Source organism: Microcaecilia unicolor, chromosome 8 (genome assembly GCF_901765095.1).
Source record: "Microcaecilia unicolor chromosome 8, aMicUni1.1, whole genome shotgun sequence".
Lineage (NCBI taxonomy): Eukaryota > Metazoa > Chordata > Amphibia > Gymnophiona > Siphonopidae > Microcaecilia > Microcaecilia unicolor.
This window is the reverse complement of record NC_044038.1, coordinates 65,742,250-65,766,615: the sequence shown is the minus strand read 5'-3', so window position 1 is coordinate 65,766,615 and position 24,366 is coordinate 65,742,250. Positions and strand designations below refer to the sequence as shown.

Genomic DNA, 24,366 nt, shown 5'->3' with positions numbered 1-24,366 from the left:
GACATGTGGCTTGGGAGAAAATGTTGAAAAGATAACATCTACTCCTGGTTAAGATGGAAATTCATATTTACTCCTGTCTGGTGCCTTCAGACATGAGAGTCTGTAGGCACCAATACCCATAGCAGTAGCTCTCAATGCAATCTTGAAAATACAGGGTCAACCTAACCACGTATTTTCCATTCTACCAGTGTCCTAAGGCCATCATGTTTCTCTTTTGAGAAAAATTCTAACAACCTTCTACTTTGTCCAATGAAGTTTGGCTGTACTGAAGTATGATAGTATGCAGGAAGTCAGCATATCTTTCTGGTAAACCCTCCTGTTGAAAGGTGCAAGTATCCCTCCATGGGGGCACTGAGAAAAGGACTCTTGTCTGCTTGTCCTTCTTGAGACCACATTTCATTACAAAGTTGTATAGCAATTATCACTTCTTGAGCACAGAAGCCTTCTGCACCCCTAGAGCCATCTCATCATTGTGACTTACGCTGCTGCTGTGTGTGAGCTTTGGACTGTATTTCATTCGAAGGAACATATATCACACAAAATTTTGGAAAGCATCAGCCTTCTGAAATTAGTCTGTTGAAGCCTCCTTTGTCATTGGTGTGACCCCTGACGCAGGTGCGGTAGCACCGAAACAAGGCCCGTGTCAGGTCTTTCTTCAATCAAAGTTCACTATTAAAGGATTTTTTAATGAAAGGACTGTGTTCTCTTTTGTTTTTAAAGGCCCTTTGTGCTGTTTTTTTGCTTGGTCTTTTTCTGTACTTGGTTCCCTCTCTTTGTCACAGTATATAAGCCCACCATTTCTCTAGTAGAGACTTTTTTTTTTTGAGGCAAGGATCTGACAGACGACCTGATGACTCCTCATGATTTGAGTAGTGCTCAGATCTGTCAGACATTAAATCAGAAGTGCATTCTAATAGAAATGTCCAAGTGTGAACCTGGCTGGCAGTCAAAGCCTCATACAACGGGAACCTTCATTACTGGGGACTAGACAAAGATGAAAATTGTTGCCTCAAGTTTCAGTAGAGAGAGAGCAGGACACGGCAGAAGGAAGGCCACTGAGTCGGTGTGAGACTGTGAATCACTGCAGGAAAATGTAAGTACTGAATACATGGTGCCAGTAGATTCTGTGAGAAAAAGTGGAGCAGACAGGAGTCAGAAGGAATCAGAGGGTAGAAGTGTGGGGCTCATGGCAGTAGCCACATTTGTCCCCTTCCTAAGGATGGCCTTAAATACTACAGCAACTTAAACAGGAAAGAAGTGTATCACCAAAGAAAAAAAAAGGCTTTTAAAAACACTCTGGAACAAATAAAAATGACGACGATGATATGGCACTGGATCCTTTCAGATCTAAGTCAGTGTTTGAAATCTTGCTCTAGTCAGTAGTGACTGAAAAACATAAGCTATTTTGTGGCTCATATGAAAAGAGCCAATGTCCCCATGACAAAAAAGACGTTCTCAGGAACTGGCAGGAATGGACTTCACTGCTGGCAGTCTTAGCAGAGAGACCAAAGACTGCATAGGAATAAAAATCAAATCAGCCTCGTGCCTTCTGATGCAAGTTTCCTCCAGTTCAGTGGGGAGGGGAGGAAGAGGCCTGTACGTTCATTTGGCATGTCAATGCAGGTCCGCCACAGCTGTAGCCCTGGTACTAAATGAAAATTTGAACCATGTGGTTTGAAATTTTTTATTCAGCGCTAAAGTAAGGGTGGGGGAGGATGTGGTCAAATGCACAGCTTTTCTTCCCCCCCCCCCCCCCCTCTCTCTTGTAATCATGTTGTGCCACTGCTGGGGGTGGGGATAGAAAGCTGAGCACTTGCTCCCTGTAATCATGTGTCCTTGCAGCACTTTGAGATCAGGCATAGTAAGTTACACTGGAGCATTACATTTTCCAAAGATTTCCAAATGTTTTCAGATCATATATTTGATAATGTTTTAAGCATTGCAGCACTAGCAGGAACAGATATTCTCTATAAGTAAGCTACGTTTTAGTCAGTGGTCTTGGTGAAATCCATTAGCAGATGGAGTCAGAGCTTGCAGGGATGGGGACAGAGCTCATGGGGACGAGGACAAATTTTGTCCCTGTGTCATTCTCTACTCTGCTCTCCTATCAGAGCAACACCTTGATGCTGGATTATGTACCCGATAAACTCTTCATTATGAACACAGTTCTACTGATACTACTGAACTTGTTCTGCTACCACATAGAATTGAACGCAGGTTCAGATACTGAATCCCTTACTTCAGAGAGGAGCCTGAGAAGGGTAATGCCCTCCAGCGATCTAGGGTCTCACAATCCTACATGCAAGAGAACATAACAAGCCTTTTCTCTGTGCAGAAGCTTAGAACTAGAACCACAGACTGACCGTGACAGCTGAGAGCTTAGTGCTAATTAGGAAGGCCCCCGAAGTAAAGTGAGCACACCATAGACACTAACGCCTAACTTATAAAGTGTCCCATACCCAGTATGGACTATTCTAGGGACAACATTGGAAAAAATGTTCAAAAGCATAAGGATCACAGCTGGCCAAACTGGTGTTGGGGGAAGTGAGAAGGAGACTTCACAAAGTGTACATAAGCTGGGATCACCTCATTTGTGTGTGAATACTTGCAAGTGTGTGTATAACTTAACACAGCAACAGACAGCAGATAAAGACCAGCAAGGTCCTGGAGTGGAGGAGTAGCCTAGTGGTTAGAGCGCTGGTCTTGAATTCCAGAGGTATCTGGTTTAAATCCCACTGCTACTCCTTGTGATCTTGGGCAAGACACAACCCTCCATTGCCTCAGGTACAAAATTAGATTGTGAGTCCTCCAGGGACAGGGAAATACCCAGTGTACCCGAATGTAGCTCACCTTGAGCTACTACTGAAGAAGGTGTGAGCAAAATTCAAATAAATAAAATCTAGTTTGCCCAGCAAGGTGGCTAGAGTTGTACCTGCTGCTCTGTGCAAAACATACAGTTTTGTTTAGATTATTAGAACTTGATATACTGCCCTTCAATACATATCAGAGCAGTGTACAATAATAAAAGAAATCAAATCATCCAGCAAAGAAAAGAACTCCATTTACCGCAGGAAAGCAAGGAAAAGAAAGAGAAAAAAAACCCATAATGTGCCAGGGCAGATGGCCAGGCCTTATTGAGCTGAGTCCTGGGAAGGAAAGGCCTGAGAAAATAAGTGGGTTTTGAGTAGGGTGTGAAAGCGGAGAGGGACTGCTCAAAACCCACAGGTTACCTTCTCTATGCCTTTGTTTCAGATTGCACCTGTCTCTTCATACAAGCTACACCGTCTGTGAAGGAAGCCTGCACTGCTGCTGCCTGTGCTGCACTGGGGCAAATGGTGTGGGAGGAAAGTTTGCACTACTATACTCAGCTATAAAGTTAATTGCATATACAATGTTAAAAAACAAAAATCTTACCGATTGCTCCCATGCATATGAAGATAAAAATTTCATAGATATCATATCCATTTTCCTACAATGAATAAACACCACAATATTGCTACTTTTGATACAAATTACGAATAAGTGGTAAGAAAAATACATATTTGCAGAACAGCTAACATTACTTTATCTAAAAAGCAGAGAACCATCTGAAGCTAACACATAATATTGGGGGTGCGAGAAGAGGAGGAATCAAAGCTAAATGGGATTTTCTTTGGGATATGATTTTAAAACATACGTACTTATTCCTAAACAGAAAACATTAGAAAATATAAAAAGCTCATAAAGCATCTGTCAAAGAAAGATAAGAACTATAAAGCAGAGTCAGCTTTACAATAGGGTAAGCAGGGCGGTCACTTGAGAAGCAACACAAGGGATGCCACTGAGAATGCCACATGACCTCCTGCTGACCCAACTTGTCCCCACTGGGGGGTGAGGGGAAGGATATGACTGGAGTGGGAAAGGGTGAGGCCTCTTCAACCACTCAGGGAGTCACTCACTCACCCACCCCAAGGCCAGTCCTGACTATAAGCGATGGAATAATGTCTATAAAGCCCCTTTACTGAATCAAAGCCGACTGCAGCACTTCATTCTCCCCATGAGGCTGGGTAACATGTTCTGCACATCAGATTGAGTGTGGGGAGATTACTTTCATAGGGTAGCACATTATAAATAATCTCTACATCACAAGGCAATACGGTAATCAAAAACTTCCAGATGCCACCTAGTCCAGCTGCTTATCTCTGGTCCATTTACCCATAACATCACAGACAGATATTTTATATCCCCCCCCCCCCCACCTAAAGGATGGAGAATCTATCACCTCTGTAAGTTACATGTTTCGATTCTAGACTATCCTCATAAGTAGAAAGTTTCTACTTGTGTCTAACTCCAATCTTCCCATTACAGCTTTCCCCACATTTTCTGTCCTAATCCTAGGAGTTATTGTTGACAGTTCTCTAACTTCACTGCTCAGATCTCCTTGGTTTTAAAATATTCTTTTTTCAAACTCCACATGATTCTTTCTATACAATCATTACTGCATCCATCCGCACTTAATATCCTTATTCACTCACTAGTCATCAGTCAACTTGATTATTAAAACACCCTGTATAAAGAAATTAAGGCTAAAAGATCTTAAAACGTGTCCAACTGATATAAAATACTGTTATCAAACTAATTACAGCCTATAAAAAATACGATCATGCACCTCCACTTCTAAAAGCAGCCCACTGGCTGCCAGTCTCGCATCGTGTAATTTATAAGATTGTCCACAAGATCTGCAGCTCTGGGGAACCTTTATTGTTATTGCGACTTCTGACCCCCCTATAGCCCAACCAGGTCACTTTGTTCATCCCAACAAAACTGTTTAATTGTTCCCTCTTTTCGCAAAATTGTTTATGGCTCCACCAGATGTTCAATTTTTTTCCCAGTCAGGGTCCCAAATTATGGAACGTGCTGCTTGCTTTCAGAGACACCCATTCTTGCAAGAGTGTATTTCTTATTTTTGACAATAAATTAATTAAGACTTGCTTCACCAATCTGATTTTGTAAGTCCTTTTTTGTATAGGTTCTCAGGTTATCTGGGAGCTGTTTATAACACTAACTCAGCATCTGAGATCTGCATCATCTCTACTTCAGTTAAAGAAGGATTTGAAAACTTTCCTTTATACTGACATTTACACTTGATTTTACTACTGCAGTGCTTGGCAGATGCCAGAATGACAAAATATAGCCCCATCCATTGTGTTCTCCATGCCCAGCTTTCCTATCAGAACTGTAGTTCTACCCACCTTCCCTTTATCTATTGTCTCTTGCTTCCTGTTCTTTCCTTCACTCTCTATAGATTGTATGCCGCTCAGACAATATTTTTGATGGGTGGGATATAAAGTCTTTAAATAAACTTGGAAACTTGGGTCTTATCCTTTATATGCACCACTTTATAGACTACAGCCCACATAGGAAATGCTTTACCTTGGTATCGAACCTGCCAAAGTTGATCAGTCCTGGGTAGGACAAATCCCCTGGCTTATTATTGTAAATGCTGAGCACAAAGTTTAATGTGAAAGTGGAGATCATCGAGGCGAAGAACTGGAAGGAGAGAAAGCGGAGGTTTACTGAAACTGGAAAGAAAACTAAAAATACAAAAATATCTTCACTACTTCAATCTCGGTGCAAACTTTACTGATACAAATACTGTGCGGTGAGTTGTAAAAATCCTATAGAACTGATGACAATTATATTATAAAAAGATTTGCTTTCTCCTGCTACCTGAGAATGAACCTACAACAAATCCATCTTAGAGCAGTGAATGAAAGCACGCAACTTCCCTGCCCTCTTCGGGGTTTGCTATTGTGCAGTCCATGAGGGCTTTCTTCTACAACAAGGGAAATGACAGAACAGGGGTAGGCAGGTAAGGGAAGGGGGGTACATTGGAAAAGGATCCATTTCTTAACTTCCTTAATTTCCTACATCACTGAGGCAGGAGATAACATATATTTACACATCACCAGCAGGAAATAATCAATAGGAATGGCAAATTCCTATAGAATACTTAGGCAAAAGCATCACTTAAATCTGCCCCTCTCTGGGAAAATTCTGGTGACTTCTGAGGCCTATTGCTTAATAATATAGATGATTCTGGACAGCCAACCCCCCCCCCCCCACCCCCACCACAAAAGTACTGGTTTGAAAAGAACCCTCCAACTGTGAAGCTTTGGGGACTACATAGGAGGAAAGAAGCAAGCAGGTGCCCTCTACAACATTCACCCCAAGATGGGACAAAGCTGAAATCACCTGCCAAGTAAATCAGGCCCCTTACAGCAAGGCCAGAGCTAGCTTGCGACACACTTACAATTCTCCATGTCAGTAACTGATTCCAAAAGGATGCACCTTCTTCCAAGCTGAAAAGGACACCCCCTGCAGGCAACAGATAACATGAACACAAATTACTTCACCTGTTCAGTTTTAACTTTTTTTCTCCTGTTCTGCAATTTTATCAAAAACACAGAAAATGACAGCAGACAAACATGGCCTAACCAGTCTGCCAATCCATACAAACTACTAAGCTCTACAATCTCATAAACTCTTTTTGAAATAATTTGTATTTGTCCCATCGTTTCCTGGATTCAGATGCCATCACCTCCACTGGGAAGTTAATCAATACGTCCCCCATCCTTTTTATAAATATTTTCTTATATCCCCCCTTCACCCTCATCCTATGATTCCTCGATCCAGAGCTTCCTTTCCATTGAAAAGACAATGGGTGAACAGTAAATAGAATTCACTCTGAGGAAAGGGGTGTTACCAATTGGTGTGACCCAGGGATTGGTCCATGGTCTGTTTTTTCTTTTTTTTTTTTTATATTTCTATAAATGACATTGTAGAAGGGCTGTTGGGAAAGGTTTGCCTGTTTGGGGATAACACTAAAATCTGTAGCAGGGAAAACAACCTGGAAAAAGTGTAGAAAACATGAGAAGGGATCTAGCAAAGTTTGAGTGGTGGTTTAGAGTTTAGCAACAAATATTTAATGCTAAAAAAATGAGGGGTCATGCATTTTGGCTACAAACTCCCAAGAGAGTGGTACAATATAAAGAGTGAAGTTTTCCTGTGTACTAAAAAAGAATGGGACAGAGATGATTATATCTGATTAAATTAAGACACAAGGAAAACCCACAGAAAGAAGTCAAGAAGGATCTAAACTGTTATAGAAGATAGAAAAATTAATACATGGACATTGTTTGAAACTGTGCTTTGGGTGGGCCGTAGGCTAGGCAGAAAAGTTTCCTCTAAGAAGTGCCCTGAATGGCAATGTGAAACTTCACTGATCCACTCCCAAGGTTAGCTGGGGAAACTACAAAGGCAGCCTACACAACCTTAGAGATGGGCTCCCAGCTGAAGACCGTCACAGCAATAACTAGACTAAGGAAAAAAGCCCTGGGTAGCTATGAATGAAGACTCACTGCAATGGATCACAGCCCTGGGTCCGAATGAGCTGGAAGGACAGGAGGAAGAAACTGCAGGATCATTTAAAAAACAACCTAAGCAACCCTTCCATCAACAGGAGCATTCAAGGCAAAGGGACAAAAAGGACCTGATTCAATGAGCTTTCTTCCCCATAACAAAATAGGAGAAAGCCTCAATCAGTTGGGCCCTTAAGAATTATTATTACTCTGAAATAAATTTTACAAGTCTTTGTAGGTAAAAATAAATAGAGAGGGTAATATTCAGCCAGTGGCGGCCAATGGTACTTAAGCCACTGAGAGCCATAAACTGAATTAACCCCAGATATTTCAATGCCAGGCAATTTTGAGCTCCAGCATTGAACATCTGGTTACAGTGGCCAGGCAGAAGTTAACCGCACACTGGCCAATATTCAAACCAGTGCTCACGTAGATCAGCGGATAAAATTAGGACAGCCTTTTAAAGACTGTCGGTTTAAAGACGAGTCAGCACACCATTTCTGGTCTTCTTCCCTCCCCCTGCGTGATCTGCATGTCTTTCTCTCCTTCCTCCCTCCCACAGTGACTGTGATTCTTCTGGTACGCCTACATGCTGCATCTGAAGCTAACGCTAACAAAGAAACTGCAAGCTAGGCCGGTGTGGGGCCTTAAGCATCTACGCATGCTCAAGGCCTACAGGATCGGACAGGACTTCAGCATGCATATATGCTCAAGGCTCCTCACCAGTCCAGCTTGCAGTTTGTCAGCGGTAACTTCAGATGTAGTGTGCAGGTGTACTAGAAGAACTGCAGTCACTGTGGGGGGGAAAGGGGGGGGGGAGAGAAAGATGTGCCCAATTTTTGTAGCGCTGGATATGACAGCACAGTGGGAACTACCACAGGGCTGCTGTGGTAGCTGGCCCAGCGGTAGTTCCTTTTTAGCATGCGATAAGCCCGTGTTGGTGGTATATGTGTTCCTGGGGGTGAAGACTGGGCAGAGCTGAGGCTCAGTTGCAAGATATGCAGAGATGTCATAAAATGTATGTATCTGCACAAACTTAGTTGAAGAAGTTATTTCTGCCTTGGAACAGATAAACACTTTGTGCAATTCTGGAAACTATTTTATAAAACACACACAGGCACACTTTACAGAACAGGCACAATGAGATTGTACCCATGTGGCTTTACAAACCTAATCACTCCATTATAAAATTACCCTCCCTACATAGGCATACAGCTTACATTTTCCAGAGTACACATGATACTCAAATTTGCATGCTCACTTTGCATTTCATTACATATACGTTCATATATTTTTCCCCACAACTCAGTTTTCAAATTCAGTTTAGGTAGGTACCTTGTTTGAAAATGGAGATGTTTTGTGTGGACTTAAAAATACAGGCCGCAACTTTGAAGTTAAGATACTCTATTGAAAATTTAGCCCTAAGGATTTGTCAAGGTGTAATGTGTGTTTATTCATCCACCATCAGTGTCTCTCAATTTCCAGCAGGAACCAAAGGCTAATACTTACATCTTATAATAGAAATAATTACTTAAAATACAAACACATACAGTGGGGGAAATAAGTATTTGATCCCTTGCTGATTTTGTAAGTTTGCCCACTGACAAAGACATGAGCAGCCCATAATTGAAGGGTAGATTATTGGTAACAGTGAGAGATAGCACATCACAAATTAAATCCGGAAAATCACATTGTGGAAAGTATATGAATTTATTTGCATTCTGCAGAGGGAAATAAGTATTTGATCCCCCACCAACCAGTAAGAGTTCTGGCCCCTACAGACCAGGTAGATGCTCCAAATCAACTCGTTACCTGCATGACAGACAGCTGTCGGCAATGGTCACCTGTATGAAAGACACCTGTCCACAGACTCAGTGAATCAGTCAGACTCTAACCTCTACAAAATGGCCAAGAGCAAGGAGCTGTCTAAGGATGTCAGGGACAAGATCATACACCTGCACAAGGCTGGAATGGGCTACAAAACCATCAGTAAGACGCTGGGCGAGAAGGAGACAACTGTTGGTGCCATAGTAAGAAAATGGAAGAAGTACAAAATGACTGTCAATCGACAAAGATCTGGGGCTCCACGCAAAATCTCACCTTGTGGGGTATCCTTGATCATGAGGAAGGTTAGAAATCAGCCTACAACTACAAGGGGGGAACTTGTCAATGATCTCAAGGCAGCTGGGACCACTGTCACCACGAAAACCATTGGTAACACATTACGACATAACGGATTGCAATCCTGCAGTGCCCGCAAGGTCCCCCTGCTCCGGAAGGCACATGTGACGGCCCGTCTGAAGTTTGCCAGTGAACACCTGGATGATGCCGAGAGTGATTGGGAGAAGGTGCTGTGGTCAGATGAGACAAAAATTGAGCTCTTTGGCATGAACTCAACTCGCCGTGTTTGGAGGAAGAGAAATGCTGCCTATGACCCAAAGAACACCGTCCCCACTGTCAAGCATGGAGGTGGAAATGTTATGTTTTGGGGGTGTTTCTCTGCTAAGGGCACAGGACTACTTCACCGCATCAATGGGAGAATGGATGGGGCCATGTACCGTACAATTCTGAGTGACAACCTCCTTCCCTCCGCCAGGGCCTTAAAAATGGGTCGTGGCTGGGTCTTCCAGCACGACAATGACCCAAAACATACAGCCAAGGCAACAAAGGAGTGGCTCAGGAAGAAGCACATTAGGGTCATGGAGTGGCCTAGCCAGTCACCAGACCTTAATCCCATTGAAAACTTATGGAGGGAGCTGAAGCTGCGAGTTGCCAAGCGACAGCCCAGAACTCTTAATGATTTAGAGATGATCTGCAAAGAGGAGTGGACCAAAATTCCTCCTGACATGTGTGCAAACCTCATCATCAACTACAGAAGACGTCTGACCGCTGTGCTTGCCAACAAGGGTTTTGCCACCAAGTATTAGGTCTTGTTTGCCAGAGGGATTAAATACTTATTTCCCTCTGCAGAATGCAAATAAATTCATATACTTTCCACAATGTGATTTTCCGGATTTAATTTGTGATGTGCTATCTCTCACTGTTACCAATAACCTACCCTTCAATTATGGGCTGCTCATGTCTTTGTCAGTGGGCAAACTTACAAAATCAGCAAGGGATCAAATACTTATTTCCCCCACTGTATATATGTGCATCACATGAGCATCTCTGTGCTTTATAGGGGAAAGGGCATCACAGGGAAAGTCTGCTCCTTGACAATGAGGACAGACTGAAGGGAAAACCCGGTACCCAGCTGGTGAGCAGACAGAAGTGGCCGGACCCGGTTGGCTAGACCCGGTCCTGGAGACACAGGTAGTACATTAGGTTAAATACCATAACAGGTCAGTGGAGTTACTGGTGGACAAGCACTAAGCATCCTGGGAGGACAAAGAGTCATCATATGGCAATGCTCCGCTATAATTGGGTGAAAGGACACAAAGGCAAATAGAAAATTTACAATACTTTACCAACAGGGGCACCAAAAGCAGCTGATACACCAGCAGCAGCTCCAGCTGAAACAAAATCTCTCTTTTCAGTGTCTCTGCGAAAGTATTCAAAGATCTATAATACAAAAGAAGATGTTGAAGAGACGGTGCAGGAATGGCCATTGTAAGCACTTCCTTGAAATAAACTGGAAGGACTGGAGTTAAATACCATGTAAGGAGGACCGTACTTGCAGACAAGCCTTACATTACCTTTACAAATAGTGTCCTCAACTGTGACTCTCATTAATACAAAACAAAAAAGTGGACAAAATATACTCTATGGCAATTTAAACTCCCAGATCCCACAGTAATGAAGGCAGGCACTAGGAATTATAAGGGTGAGCTCTCAGGACTTACAGCAATGATAGGAAAGATCAGGGCGCCTGCACCATGAAGATACATATGCATATACAGTATGTTGTATCTATTTTATAAAAAGGTAACATATGCTTCTAAATGCTTTTATTAAATAGCTCCCATAAAATTGGTCCACCTATGTTTGCACGGATATAAGCAAAATTTATAACATACAAGCATTTCTCACAACTCTGCATATCTCTGCTCCGGGAACGCTTACACTTGCTCCATGTCAACGCACACATTACATGTCAGAGGCATGTACTTTTACATGCATCTATTTCTACTGGTAAAATGCTGGTTATCAAATTATTTTCTACAAGCGAGAGCTCTTGGGTCCTATAGCAACGAGACGTAAGACTAGGTGCTTAGGAAAGAGATTGCAGATCCTACATTTATGACAGACATAGATTAGGTACTGAAGGGGCAAAAGTCACAAGTCCCATGGAAACAATAGGTATGGATTAGGTACTCAAGGGGGCCTGTTCACTGAAGTGCAATAAAGGTTTGCAATTACCTTGGAAAAATTAACATCCAGTATCTACAATGTCTCTGTAGTACCTGTTGGGAGCATGTCTAACATCTGGTCCTACAGTTACTACACAGTACTTACTTTACCCCACGGCAGCAGGTTAACCAAACCTACCACCCACATTTGGCCACTTCATCTACCACTAGGAGTCACAGGTGCCATTCTGCTCCCAGGCCACTGAAACAGCAGAAGCAACTGGGGATTGCTCCTGTTCCCTGCCAAGACACCAGGGAAACCCCTGGTAAGAGCCAGGGTTTGGAGACAGTAAGTGCACCCATACTATCTACAGCCATGACAGCACACAGTAACTTACCATGCACTAACTTCAAGGTGCTGTCCACACCCATAATCTGGTCATTCTCCACCCCTTTCCTGCCCCCTACCATGGCAAGCAAATACCAAGAAATTAAGTGTGAGGGAACAGTCGCCACTGGGCAGTAAATGTTACTGCACACTAATTCACATGATAACCTCTTACTGCACATAAGTAAACAGGTCTCTAAGTGGAAGCACTGAGACCCAACAGTACTGACAGATAATGACTGGGTACTGTATGGGAGTCATCTCATGTTCCACAGTAATTAACACTGTGCATGGAGAGTATCCCAATCTCAGGGGCACCATGTGAGATCCATCCTCTTTCATTTCCAAATGGTATTCACCAATGCCTCTCAAAAGCCCCAAATTGTTGGGGATTTCTGGTTATACATAAAGAATACACATGAGATACATCTGCACACAATTGAAGTATTGTACATGCAAATCTGATGTATATGCATCAGGTATATTCTGAAAACCCAACCTGTTTGCAGCCTTCAAGGACCAAACGTGAATACCACTACCATATATGATGTTTAATTCGTTACAAACACACAACCTTAAAATCTTTCTTCAGTGACGTTGATCTTCCTTGTGAAATGCCAGCAGCGATGACTGATCCGGAATGAATCATTGGGCCTTCCTGCACACAATGGAAACGAGAAGTTACAGCACAGAGACAATCTGAGCCACTGCTTCCAAATCCAGTCATAGAGGCAAGTCTTGGAGAATTTTACTTCACATGCCCACAGGAAAGGATGAAGGTTTAGAACTCTGTGAGGCTGCTTGGACTGCAGACAGAGAGAGGCTGCACCTAATAAAACTAGATAAACAAAGTAAGGGGTGCTGATCTCCCCAAAGCCCTCAGCACATATCCTATAAGGGCACCTGTGAGAGCTCTTTACTGTTCTGGAATTTATTTTCAATGTTGCATTTTACTACTTTCTTGCTCTTATCCTTGTCACGGTACTCCTCTCTTTGCCTACACAATGCAAACTATTCCTAAAGCATAAGATCTACTATTACTACTGCATTTTCTCAAAAATAAAGCAAAGAAAATCAAATACTTACAATGTAATACATGTCATTAGGGATGGCCCAAGAGTATCCAACACACTAGACCAGAGGCTTCCAATCCAGTCCTCAGTACACACCTAGCCAGTCTGGTTTTCAGGATACCCACAATGACTATGCATGAGATAGGTTTACATATAATGGAGGCAGTGCATGCTAATTTAATGCATGCAAAGTCATTGTGAATATCTAGAAAAACAGACTGGCTTGGTATTTGCTACGGACAGGGCTGAGAACCCCTGCACAAGGATAACCTTCAGCTGTGCAACTCCCAAGTTATAATCCAGCATCTCCCCTTCCCTATCCCCTCCATAGTCCACCGTCTCTCATTTCTTCCCTCCCTACCCTATCCCATATAGTCCCTTTTCCTTAAAGGACCAGTTCCCTCCTTGCCTCTGCTGCTGCAGTCACCATCACTGCTACCCTATCTTTCTCCAAGCTGTCCAGAACTATTTAAAAGCAGCATGCACAGCATTGGGTTTCTGATTACAGATGTACTTTCAAGGTCTGCTTGGCAAGTTCTTCTGCTGGTGGAATGTCTGTGTTTGATATGGTAACTGGTTTGGTGTCAAGTAGTTTGTATAATTTCTTCATGTCCTTGAAGTCAGTTCCAACTTGTGCTTTATAGTAATTCCATTTGGATTTTTTAATCTAATTTTTGTATTTTCTTTGTGACTCTTTCCATGTGTTTAGTGTTTTGGGTGTTTCTATTTTTTCTCCATGCTCTTTCAAGTCATCTAGATATTGTTTTTAGTATTTTCAAATTGTCATTGAACCAAGGTGCTTTATTGGGTTTGTATGAGGTTTTTGTTCATATAGGTGCTATTTCATTTAAAATGGAAATGCATCTCTTTTCCGATTCCGCGAGGAAGCATTCAGAATCAGCTAAAACTGACCAGTTGTTGTCATATATCGATTGCCAAAATGTTTTTGCATTTACGCGACCTCTTATATTGTAAGTTGTTTTTTCTTCTACTTGGTGATGTCCCTTCTTCAGCCAATGTAAGGTTAAGTTTAGTTTGAAGTGATCGGACCATGGAATGTCCGACCATTTATGTTCTGTTATTATGAAGTTTCGGTCTGTTGTAAATTTATGTACAAGTAAGTCAAGTGTGTACCTTTTATGTGGGTAGCATTCGAGTGTGACCAATTGAAGTCCCACAACTGGAAGAATTCCATGCATTCTTGTACACCATTTGCATTTGGGTCTTCCAGATGGAGGTTAATATCTCCTAAGACTAGTACAATTGAATTAGAAGTACAAGTAGTTGATAGTCCATGAAGTTTGTCTGGGCATCGTTCCATTTACCTAGTGGTCTGTAGAATATGACACAATTCAGATGGTCAGATAAGGTTTTATGTTTAATCCTGATTGAGGCAATTTCGAGTTGAGATGTCATTGACTTTGCAGTGGTCTCAGTGATGAAATGAAATCTGCAAATTAGGGTGATACCTCCTCCTCTTTTTTTATCCTGGTGGGCATAGGTCCAGGATTATGGAATCATTTTGGTCATGAATCCATGTTTCGATGATGAACAGCAACTCAATGGCTTCCTTTGTGATCCAGTCTATTAGAGTTTCTGTTTTGTTTACTGCGGATCTGGAATTAATGTATCCTAATTATATGGTATGATTCTACTATATTTGGGATTGTGGTGACTTTTATTAGTTGTTGTTTGTTTATTGGTTTAGATTTGTAAATCTAATTTGCATAAATAATACAGCCAAGTTGAATTCTTTATGATATTTTTCATGGCTGAAGATTATACTACTTTTTGAAGTTATGTTGAAAGGACTGACGATTATACTTGAGTGCTTCTCTTACAGTGATTGAGGTAAGCTGACTGCTTCTTGCTTCTCTTGAGGTGTTAAGGGGAAGTCTGCTACATGATGGTCCATAATATATTATACAAAAATTTTGTATGCTTTAACCTGGTGGGGGGGGGGGGGGGGGGGGGCAATAAGTTTTGATTTCATACATCTATGTTTGACCTTCTTTGATTTGTGCCTTTATAAAATACGCAACACAGAGGCACCCATATGGCTTTATAAAATCAGCCCCATGAAACCAGAGGCATATGTTTACACCTGTTCCAAGGCAGATGTAACTGTATGCATGTATATACTAGAAAGACAAAGCCCTCACCTTTTTGCGCTTATATCTTCACCACTTCTATAAATAAAGACCTTTTCTTACCTTTCCAACAGCTAGTCCTCCAGCAACTGATAAAATCACACCACAGACTTTAACAATCAGGGTCTGTAAAAGAGAAAATAGACAGATAACATCTTAATGTGAGCTCAGTTGTCTGCAAAAAAGACCCCTTAATAATCCACAAATGAGGGAAACCTCGTAGAACCACTAATAATGTTAATATCCACAAAACTACAGGCAAGGTGTACTCACTGTAGAAACAAAGAAAAACTGGGTGAGGAAGAGATCTCAGCAGTCCATGACCAAGCACCTCATATTCAACAATCAGGAATCACATTGCTGCTGCCCACTTGGACAAACTTCTATCATTAATCTGAAAAGCCTCCACTAGATAAATCTGATATTACATTTAATTTCACTTTAGATATAGTATCACCAAAAGTGGGGTATAAGACAGCACTTATCTTTAAACATAATCCCAATGGGATGCCATTTCATCTACAACTTCATCAGGGTACCCAAAATTGCTTGCATTATATGCAGATCGCAACTTTACCCAACAGCTATCTATATAATATACACATTATCTCCCCAGAAACTGCTGTACTAAAAAATAGTCACTTCCTACAGACTCAGGAATTGATAAGAATCTATCTCATTCCCAGCTACTGTAGGGGAGAGGAGTGGAAAGAAGATGTCTGTTATGGTCGCAGTTGTCAAATGTCAGCTTTGGTCTGGTTCTGAGTTCCTTTGTTTTAGTCCTGAGTCCACTTCTTAGGGTCAATGGTTTTGGTAGCACAATAATACAACACACAAGTGTGGTTGGCAAAAGGTATTTTATGTACAGCACAGAGTGAGTGTCAGAAGAAAGTTAGCGAGCAAGTGCGTGTCAGCAGAGTGAGTGTGTTTAAATAAACTGAATTATTTCCCATGCATCAACCTGTGTTATTTTGTCTTTGGGTTTAAATAACTGATTCTTTTCCCACACACCAGCCTGTGATATAATTTGGTTAAAGTAGGTGTGAATTCCTATAAAGGCACAGTCTATACAGACAATGGTTTATTTCTATTGTGTTTCCTGAGCATTGGTTCTGGTCTGTTTTATTGCTTGGAAGCACAGGTGTTTCACGACATTCCTAGGGATCAGACTGGGGGGGGGGAGGAGTGCTGCTTGCATTCTCTCCCAGAGGCCTTTAGCTGACACTCTCTGAATAGGCCCTGAAGCCTCAGTTAGGCTAACTTTAGGGGTTAGAGCCTTGCACAGCATACGGTAATAACGACAGAAGGTAGGGAAGAAAAAAATCATCTCCCTCCAGATGACATTCCTGGGGGGAGCATTTTTCATCCTCCAGATCCTAGCTCCCAGTAAAGACTTTTCTATTACCCTCCAACTCCTGGCCTGGAAGGGAGGGGGCAAATCATAATGCAGAAGAGATAACTACAGCACACTGTCCAATCCCTCACTATGGTATAAGCAACTACTACTACTACTATTTAGCATTTCTATAGCGCTACAAGGCGTACGCAGCGCTGCACATAGAAGAAAGACAGTCCCTGCTCAAAGAGCTTACAATCTAATAGACAAAAAATAAAGTAAGCAAATCAAATCAAATCAATTAATGTGTACAGGAAGGAGGAGAGGAGGGTAGGTGGAGGCGAGTGGTTACAAGTGGTTACGAGTCAAAGCAATGTTAAAGAGGTGGGCTTTCAGTCTAGATTTAAAGGTGGCCAAGGATGGGGAAAGACGTAGGGGCTCAGGAAGTTTATTCCAGGCGTAGGGTGCAGTGAGACAGAAGGCGCGAAGTTGGCAGTAGTGGAGAAGGGAACAGATAAGAAGGATTTATCCATGGAGCGGAGTGCACGGGAAGGGGTGTAGGGAAGGACGAGTGTGGAGAGATACTGGGGAGCAGCAGAGTGAGTACATTTATAGGTTAGTAGAAGAAGTTTGAACAGGATGCGAAAACGGATAGGGAGACAGTGAAGCAACTACATAATACTAATGTTTACAGTATAATTAATGTAATCAAGGCTAGGATGCAGTAAAAATTATTGCATCCCACCTCTTTTAAACCAGACTCACCTTCAACCGGACCACATGAGGAATTTTCACTCCATTCAGGAAACACTTGATCTGGGGAATTCCACTGCCAGACGCTATGGGCTGAGGACATTAAAAAAAAAAAAAGCTGCCACTACATTACACAATCTGATACAATGCAAGTATTACAGAAAGTGTTAACAGAAAATCTAAAACAGAGACCATATTCCACACATACCGTGGCTTGTGAATTAGCGTTGCACATACCAAGACAGTAATGAATCTAACGCAATTAGAAACTTTATAGAAACTATGCACCATCAATAATGTTTGATATAACAATTCTTATAAACTTTATATGTGTGATGGTTTGCAGGGTTGTATAGGATCCATCATATATATATTAATATGCAAAACTAATCCATTGTTAATACTGGGATTAATATTCAGCCACAGTCAATGTTTCATTTAAACTCCGGCCACCACAGTTATAGTCGGATATTCACTGCCAGTATCCAGATATAACTTGACTGTTGACATTTATGTGGATACCAGTGAAATTCAGACCAGTATTCAAACTAAGAAATGAACAATACTCATTCCTACCCACACAATTCTATTACTTCAAATTGCATGAATCTTATCACTACAGTTATAATTAAGTGTACTTCTACCCTATATCTTACTCTGTATTGTTCACTAGAAGCTGTTGTCCCTCCCCAGAGTCTTTTCAGCCTCACTAGAATTACTTCTCTCTATATGCCAGGGGCGGGCCTGGACGGGCCCAGGCCCAACCACTTTTCCTTCAGGCCCGCCCACCCTAACAAGCCCCAACCCAAGTGAGGCGCCAATCTTTTCCTGCCTCTTTCACCCACTCTCGCCGTCCGCGTGGTCTGATTATTTTTACTCCCTGAAGCGCCGTTCTCCCTCCAGCACCGGCGATTCCCATAGCCTTCTGCCAGTGTGCGTCGTCGGGGGCGGTACCTCTCCTCAGGCGCGTCCCGTGGGACGCACCTAAGGAGAGGCCCTGGCTGACGCTGTCCCAATTGGTTTAGCCCCTCTCTGTTGTGCTTCTAAAAGCATAGGGGATGCTGTTTGACCCTTGTCTTCCTTGCATTTTTGGTAAGTCACTATTACTTTTATGCTTTACATTTGCTGCCCACCCCCCCTTGACAGTAAAATGTCATTTGAGAAAAGAATCATGGCCCGGCTTTCATACACGCAAAGAAGCTACGTGTAAGCCGGTATACTTTTTTTTGTGCTCCAGCTTCCTTGTCTTGTTTCTCCCCTTCTTGCAATAATAAAGAACCGGTAGGGATAGACCTCCCGTTAAAATCTGCACGGTAAAGATAGGGACTGCTTTTGTGCATGGGATCGGAAACGGCAATGTATCGCATTGCATGCACATTATAATAGTAATTAGCTCATTATAATAGCTTTGCATTCCGTTTTCGTTAGCTGCTACCGTGACAGGAAAATGGCTCAGAGAACCCTTTTGTGCATGTCCCAGTTTACTACTTGCACGCTAAACCGGCTAGAACTAGTTTAAAAACCACATTGCTGGTTCGTTAAGTTTCGTGCATCTGGCCCTTAATGGCATTTCTACTCGTTAGTAACTCTAACTGGGGTTTGTAACAGAGTCAATGAAAGAATTAAGAAATTAGGGCTTACCTGATAATTTTCTTTCCATTAATCCTTCCCACTACTCCAGAACCTGTAGGATAGTTGTACCCATCAACCAGCAAGTGGAGATAGAGATTTGAAAACTGAGCTGGGACATATCTCTCTTGGCATTCAGTCCAGCTCCTCAATATTTATGTTGACAAGCAGTAAGGATAAACTCAGAATAAACACAACAACCTTAACTCGTTAACCTAACACTAACCAGACAAGCAAATATGTGTGGACCTCTCTCATCTCTAGACAACTTGAAAAGAACAAGAGATATGCAAGAAGCACCATGCAAGGCAACAGTCGTTATTTGACCCATTACTTTACACTGGCAAACATCTCAGAAACCTTGGGCAGGTCTCTGGAATAGTGGGAGGGACTAATGGAAACCTAATTTCTCCTTCCTACTACTTTCTATAGTGCTACTAGACGTACGCAGCGTTGTACACATTATATGGAGGTACTTTCTCTGTCCCTAGAGGGCTCACAATCTAGTTTTTGTACCTGGGGCAATGGAGAGTTAAGTGACTTGCCCAAGGTCACAAGGAGCTGCAGTGGGAAATCGAACCCAGGTTGCCAGGATCAAAGCCTGCTGCACTAACCATTAGGCCACTCCTCCTTATTTTCAAAGAGAAGTAGGCACATGACTCCTGGAAAGTACATGCATACATTCACATCTATTTAGTATGCACAAATTACCCAGTTTATTTTACATTCATTTTATAAAGTATGTGTTGCATCCCTTCTATGATTTCCAGATCAATGGGGTAATTCTGTAAATGACGTATGCATACACAACAACATTTTATGGAGTGCTTATAAAATGGCCCAGCCTTATACAAAGACATCTTCATTTGGAAGTTTGCAGATGCTGACAATTCTCTCAATTCACTTGAGACACGTGACCACTTTTTTTTTCGATCTCTGACCCAGAGCAATTGAAGCAACTGCCATTCTTCATGGGTATGCTGACAGATATATCAACTTAAGAAACAGCTGAAGGACATTCTGTTTAGCAAGACATTTGGACTTAAGTAATTAAATCAAATCAAACTACTTGAGACAACCATTTTTTGGTTGTGATGAGTCCTGTAGCAGGTATTTGTTTTTAGATTCTTCCCATGTTTTGTATTGTTGTTGATTGTTTTATCTGATTTATGTGTTATATGGTGCACAAATTTCTGATTACAGCATAGTTTTATTACGTGGAACATAATGGACAGGAAATAAAATAAATAATAAATTTTTTAAAAAGAGTCGGTTCATAAAGTGCCTGCTTTTATGTAATATAGACATAAGCGATCCTGGAAAAGGAGAAGGGGTGAAATCTACATTTAAACATGAATTTTATAAAATATAAGCACAGATTTCTACTGGCACACAACACATGCGGAGGGGCATTTTCAAAAAGACGTCCATGTCAGAATAGAAACGTCCAGCTCATAATATCCAAAATGGATGGCCATCTCACATGTACTTTCCAATAGGAAATACGGCATGATTTCCTGTTTGCAAATACGTGAGATGGACATTCATGTGCTGAGGACATTGTAATAAAAAGGATTTTAGAGATTGCTTTTCAACTCTATCCACCTTGACCAACAAGGGCACTCGGGCTCTGTATTTGTGATTAGAAGTAATTCTGTTTAAAATGATTGTTTAACTTTGATTGTGTGAAAATAAGTTGGAATGTAGAAGATAAGACACAGCTTTAATTAATTTGTTAAGTGAAGGGAAAGGTGAAGCCTGTTTTCGAGTAGACTGGCCATTTGGACTAGGAAACATGTGACCACATTCCCACAGTATGGCTTGTTTACCTAAACAGAGAAACTCTCAAGCATTCTGTAATTTTCCTTAGCTCTGAACATGAGTTCTAAACCTAATAAAAAAGGGGGGGCCTCTAGCAGTGAAGTGGGAAGCTCATCTATGGGTGGAACCAAAACTCCTGGTCAAAGAAGCTCCTGGCTTTCGCTGTGAACAGGGCCCCTCAGCTGATGATAAGAGCCTGGATGATGTAAGGACCAGTGATGATTGTTTATAGTGTATTATTGCTTCTTTTCCTGGTCTAGGAACTCTTAGCATTGTTTAGATGTAGGGACCACTGATGTAGTGATTGTTTATAGATAGGTTTTGTTTAATTATAGATAGTATAGGTACTGTTTCTTTTCAGTTACATAGCTAATCATTGTATATATCTTAATCATTGTAGATTTTAGAACCTCTAATAAAAAGGTCTCATTTACCTAATACAAATCCAAAAGAATCCACAGTAATTACTGAGTAGTCTGTGTCAGTGAAGCAGGCTGTAAATCCATAGCAGTACAGACATTCAGCATGAACAGCCATTTTACAACCTGGAACATGCAACATATGAAAGGCAAAAAGCAGGGACAAGCATGTCTATCTGAAAGCATTCTAAGAATGACCACACAGTTCTTCCTGCAGAGCAGAGCAGAGGAGTAGCCTAGTGATCAGTGCAGTGGTCTATAAACCAAGTGGCCCAGATTCAAATCCCACTTGAATTCTTATTTTGTAATTGTGTGCCCTCCAGGAACAGAAAAATACCTACTGTGCCTTAATTTACACCACTTCAACAGCCTTCAGACTTACAGTGGCTTATATGTTTATATACAGTAGGCATTTTTATGTTCTGGAGAGCTCACAATAAAAAAAAATTTAAAGGAGTTAAAGTGTGATTTGAACCCAAGTCCTTTGGTTTAAAGTCCCCCGCACTAACCACTAGGCTACTCCTGACTTGCTTCCTGCTTTGTTAAGAATGCCTGTAATACCTGAAGCTGTCATACAGCTTGGTATCCCATTTCAGTTTCACTTTCAGTGGAGAGGGAGGACAGCAGCCATTAGGGGAGTCATGAGGTGTCATGGCTTAATACCTCCAGCGGCCAGCTGCTCAATCAGAACCCCTTTTTGTAACCTAGACATGACTGAAACAGGTATAACTAAGGACGTTCTTTTTAGACTTGAATGTTTCTTCCCATTTGGTAATCACCGTTGGGACATCCTGATTTTGGGCCCTCTCTAGTCCCCACATCCCCTTGTTATATGGACGACCCTTTTCTGCCTTTGTAAAATCAGGATTTTGAGACATCCATATGCTTTGAAAATAAGCTCCAAAGGTCTCCTGTGTTTGAACAGATGTAAATTTGTGTGGGAGCTTTTGGGGAGGGTATTTTATAAAAGGTACATCAGTGAACGTGTTATCTTTAAAAATGCCTCCCCTGCCTGGATCCCGTGTTATCATCCTGTTTAGATTTGATTTTAGAACACCTAACTGAAAACTCCCAAAATGCATCTGTTTCATAAAGGCAACACAGACACTATGTGCCTTTCTGAAATGGGCTCCCAGAACCACACAAAGGTTATTGGTCTATTTTTTTGAGAACTTTGAAAACTTTACCTCACCAAAGGCCACCAGGAGAGAACCAACCATCACAAAAGCAGAGTTCCAGGATGCCCAGAGCAGGAGAGAGAAAGACAACCCTCCATTCTCTGTGAACTTGTCGATATCTGATGGTATCAGTCAGGAAGGGCTCCACGTTATTAGTGAAAACAAACCATGAAGGACCAATCCCACACCTGTGAGCAGCAAGTTACCAAACAGGAGACTTCAGGCTCCTTTTGATCCTTGCTTCAGCTTCCTGGGCAAGGAGGAAATATCTGTATTGCCACCCCACCACTTGCTTCAAGCATCCAATGACTATTTCATCTAGTCTCAAACTAACGGGGGACAAAAGATGCAATAACATTAGCAGCCGAGAAGGTTCCCAGATACAAGCTTTCTAATATAATTATATAAGCTGTTCACCCAACAAATCAAATCTCAGCAGTAACAGAGACTGGGCCGCTGAGAGGGGGGGGGCAGGGGGGGACAAATTTCCCCAGGCCTCCAAGGGGGGCCTAGCGCCGGGGTCTCTCTCCTTCTCACAGGCCACCGGTGCTGCAGTCCCCGGTCTCACCTGCCTGCCCTCGGTTCCATCCGCCACCAGGCCCCCTGCATTCAAATTGGCAGCGCCTCACCTCCGTGTGAAAGCAGCAGATCACCTTCCTTTGGGCCTTCCCTCACTGTGTCCAGCCCTCGTCTGATATAAGTTCCTGTTTCCATGAGGGCGGGACACAGGGAGGGCCCGAAGGGAGGTGATCTGCCACGTTCACACGGAGGTGGGGCGCTGCCGATTTGAATGCAGCGGGTCCGGTGGCAGACAGAGGGGGGCTGTTGACAGGGCTGGGGGTGGGCGGGTGGAGACTGGGGCACCGGCGGGCTGAGAGCAGAAGAGGGAGGTGACTGGGGGGGGTCCCAGGGCCGGTCTTGTCCCGGGCCCAGCTCAGTCTCTCGGCAACCCTGAACAGAGAGCTACAAAGGGAGGGGTACGGAAAGGAAAAAAGGAAACCCTTCGATTCTTATTCTAGTGAACCAAGTCACTGAACACATATTTTCCAAGCAAATAAAAGAATGTATAGTTCTGCCTTAAATGTTCAACTAGGCAAGCTCTGTAGCACTGTAAAGCAGGGGTGTCAAACCTCAGTTTTCACCACTCTGGTTTTCAGAATTTCCATAATGAATATGCACGAGATCTATTTGAGTACAATTGAGGCACTACATAAATCTCATGCATATTCATTGGGGAAATCCTGAAAATCCACATGGATTGTGGCCCTTGAGAACTGAAGTTGGACACCCCTGCTCTAAATTGTCTCATCTGACAATGCAATCCCTGGAGCACATAACCAAAGACTAAGTTAAGCTCTGCTTTTAATAAAAACTAGCTAAGAAAAGTCAGGAAGCAATACATCTTTGAAGTTGCAATCAGTAAAGCGAATGCTACATACCTGTAGAAGGTATTCTCCGAGGACAGCAGGCTGATTGTTCTCACTGATGGGTGACGTCCACGGCAGCCCCTCCAATCGGAAAACTTCACTAGCAAAGTCCTTTGCTAGCCCTCGCGCGCCCACGCGCACCGCGCATGCGCGGCCGTCTTCCCGCCCGAAACCGGCTCGAGCCGGCCAGTCCAGTATGTAGCAAGACAATACACTTCAAGGGAAGACACAACTCCAAAGGGGAGGCGGGCGGGTTTGTGAGAACAATCAGCCTGCTGTCCTCGGAGAATACCTTCTACAGGTATGTAGCATTCGCTTTCTCCGAGGACAAGCAGGCTGCTTGTTCTCACTGATGGGGTATCCCTAGCCCCCAGGCTCACTCAAAACAACAACATTGGTCAATTGGGCCTCGCAACGGCGAGGACATAACTGAGATTGACCTAAAAAATTTACCAACTAACTGAGAGTGTAGCCTGGAACAGAACAAACAGGGCCCTCGGGGG

At 42.5% G+C, this 24,366-nt stretch overlaps 1 protein-coding gene across 1 annotated transcript in view; it reads right to left on the bottom strand.

Moving 5' to 3' along the window:
• CLCN7 (chloride voltage-gated channel 7) overlaps nt 1-24,366 on the bottom strand; it is a 131,839-nt gene that overhangs the window by 54,928 nt on the left and 52,545 nt on the right. Inside the window, exons 6-13 of the mRNA XM_030212156.1 lie at nt 22,446-22,555; nt 17,402-17,482; nt 15,364-15,426; nt 12,652-12,735; nt 10,868-10,961; nt 6,293-6,357; nt 5,413-5,529; nt 3,415-3,469 (exon numbers count right to left, since the gene is read on the bottom strand). Coding sequence (XP_030068016.1) covers nt 3,415-3,469; nt 5,413-5,529; nt 6,293-6,357; nt 10,868-10,961; nt 12,652-12,735; nt 15,364-15,426; nt 17,402-17,482; nt 22,446-22,555 — 669 coding nt within the window. The remainder of the gene's footprint in view (nt 1-3,414; nt 3,470-5,412; nt 5,530-6,292; nt 6,358-10,867; nt 10,962-12,651; nt 12,736-15,363; nt 15,427-17,401; nt 17,483-22,445; nt 22,556-24,366) is intronic.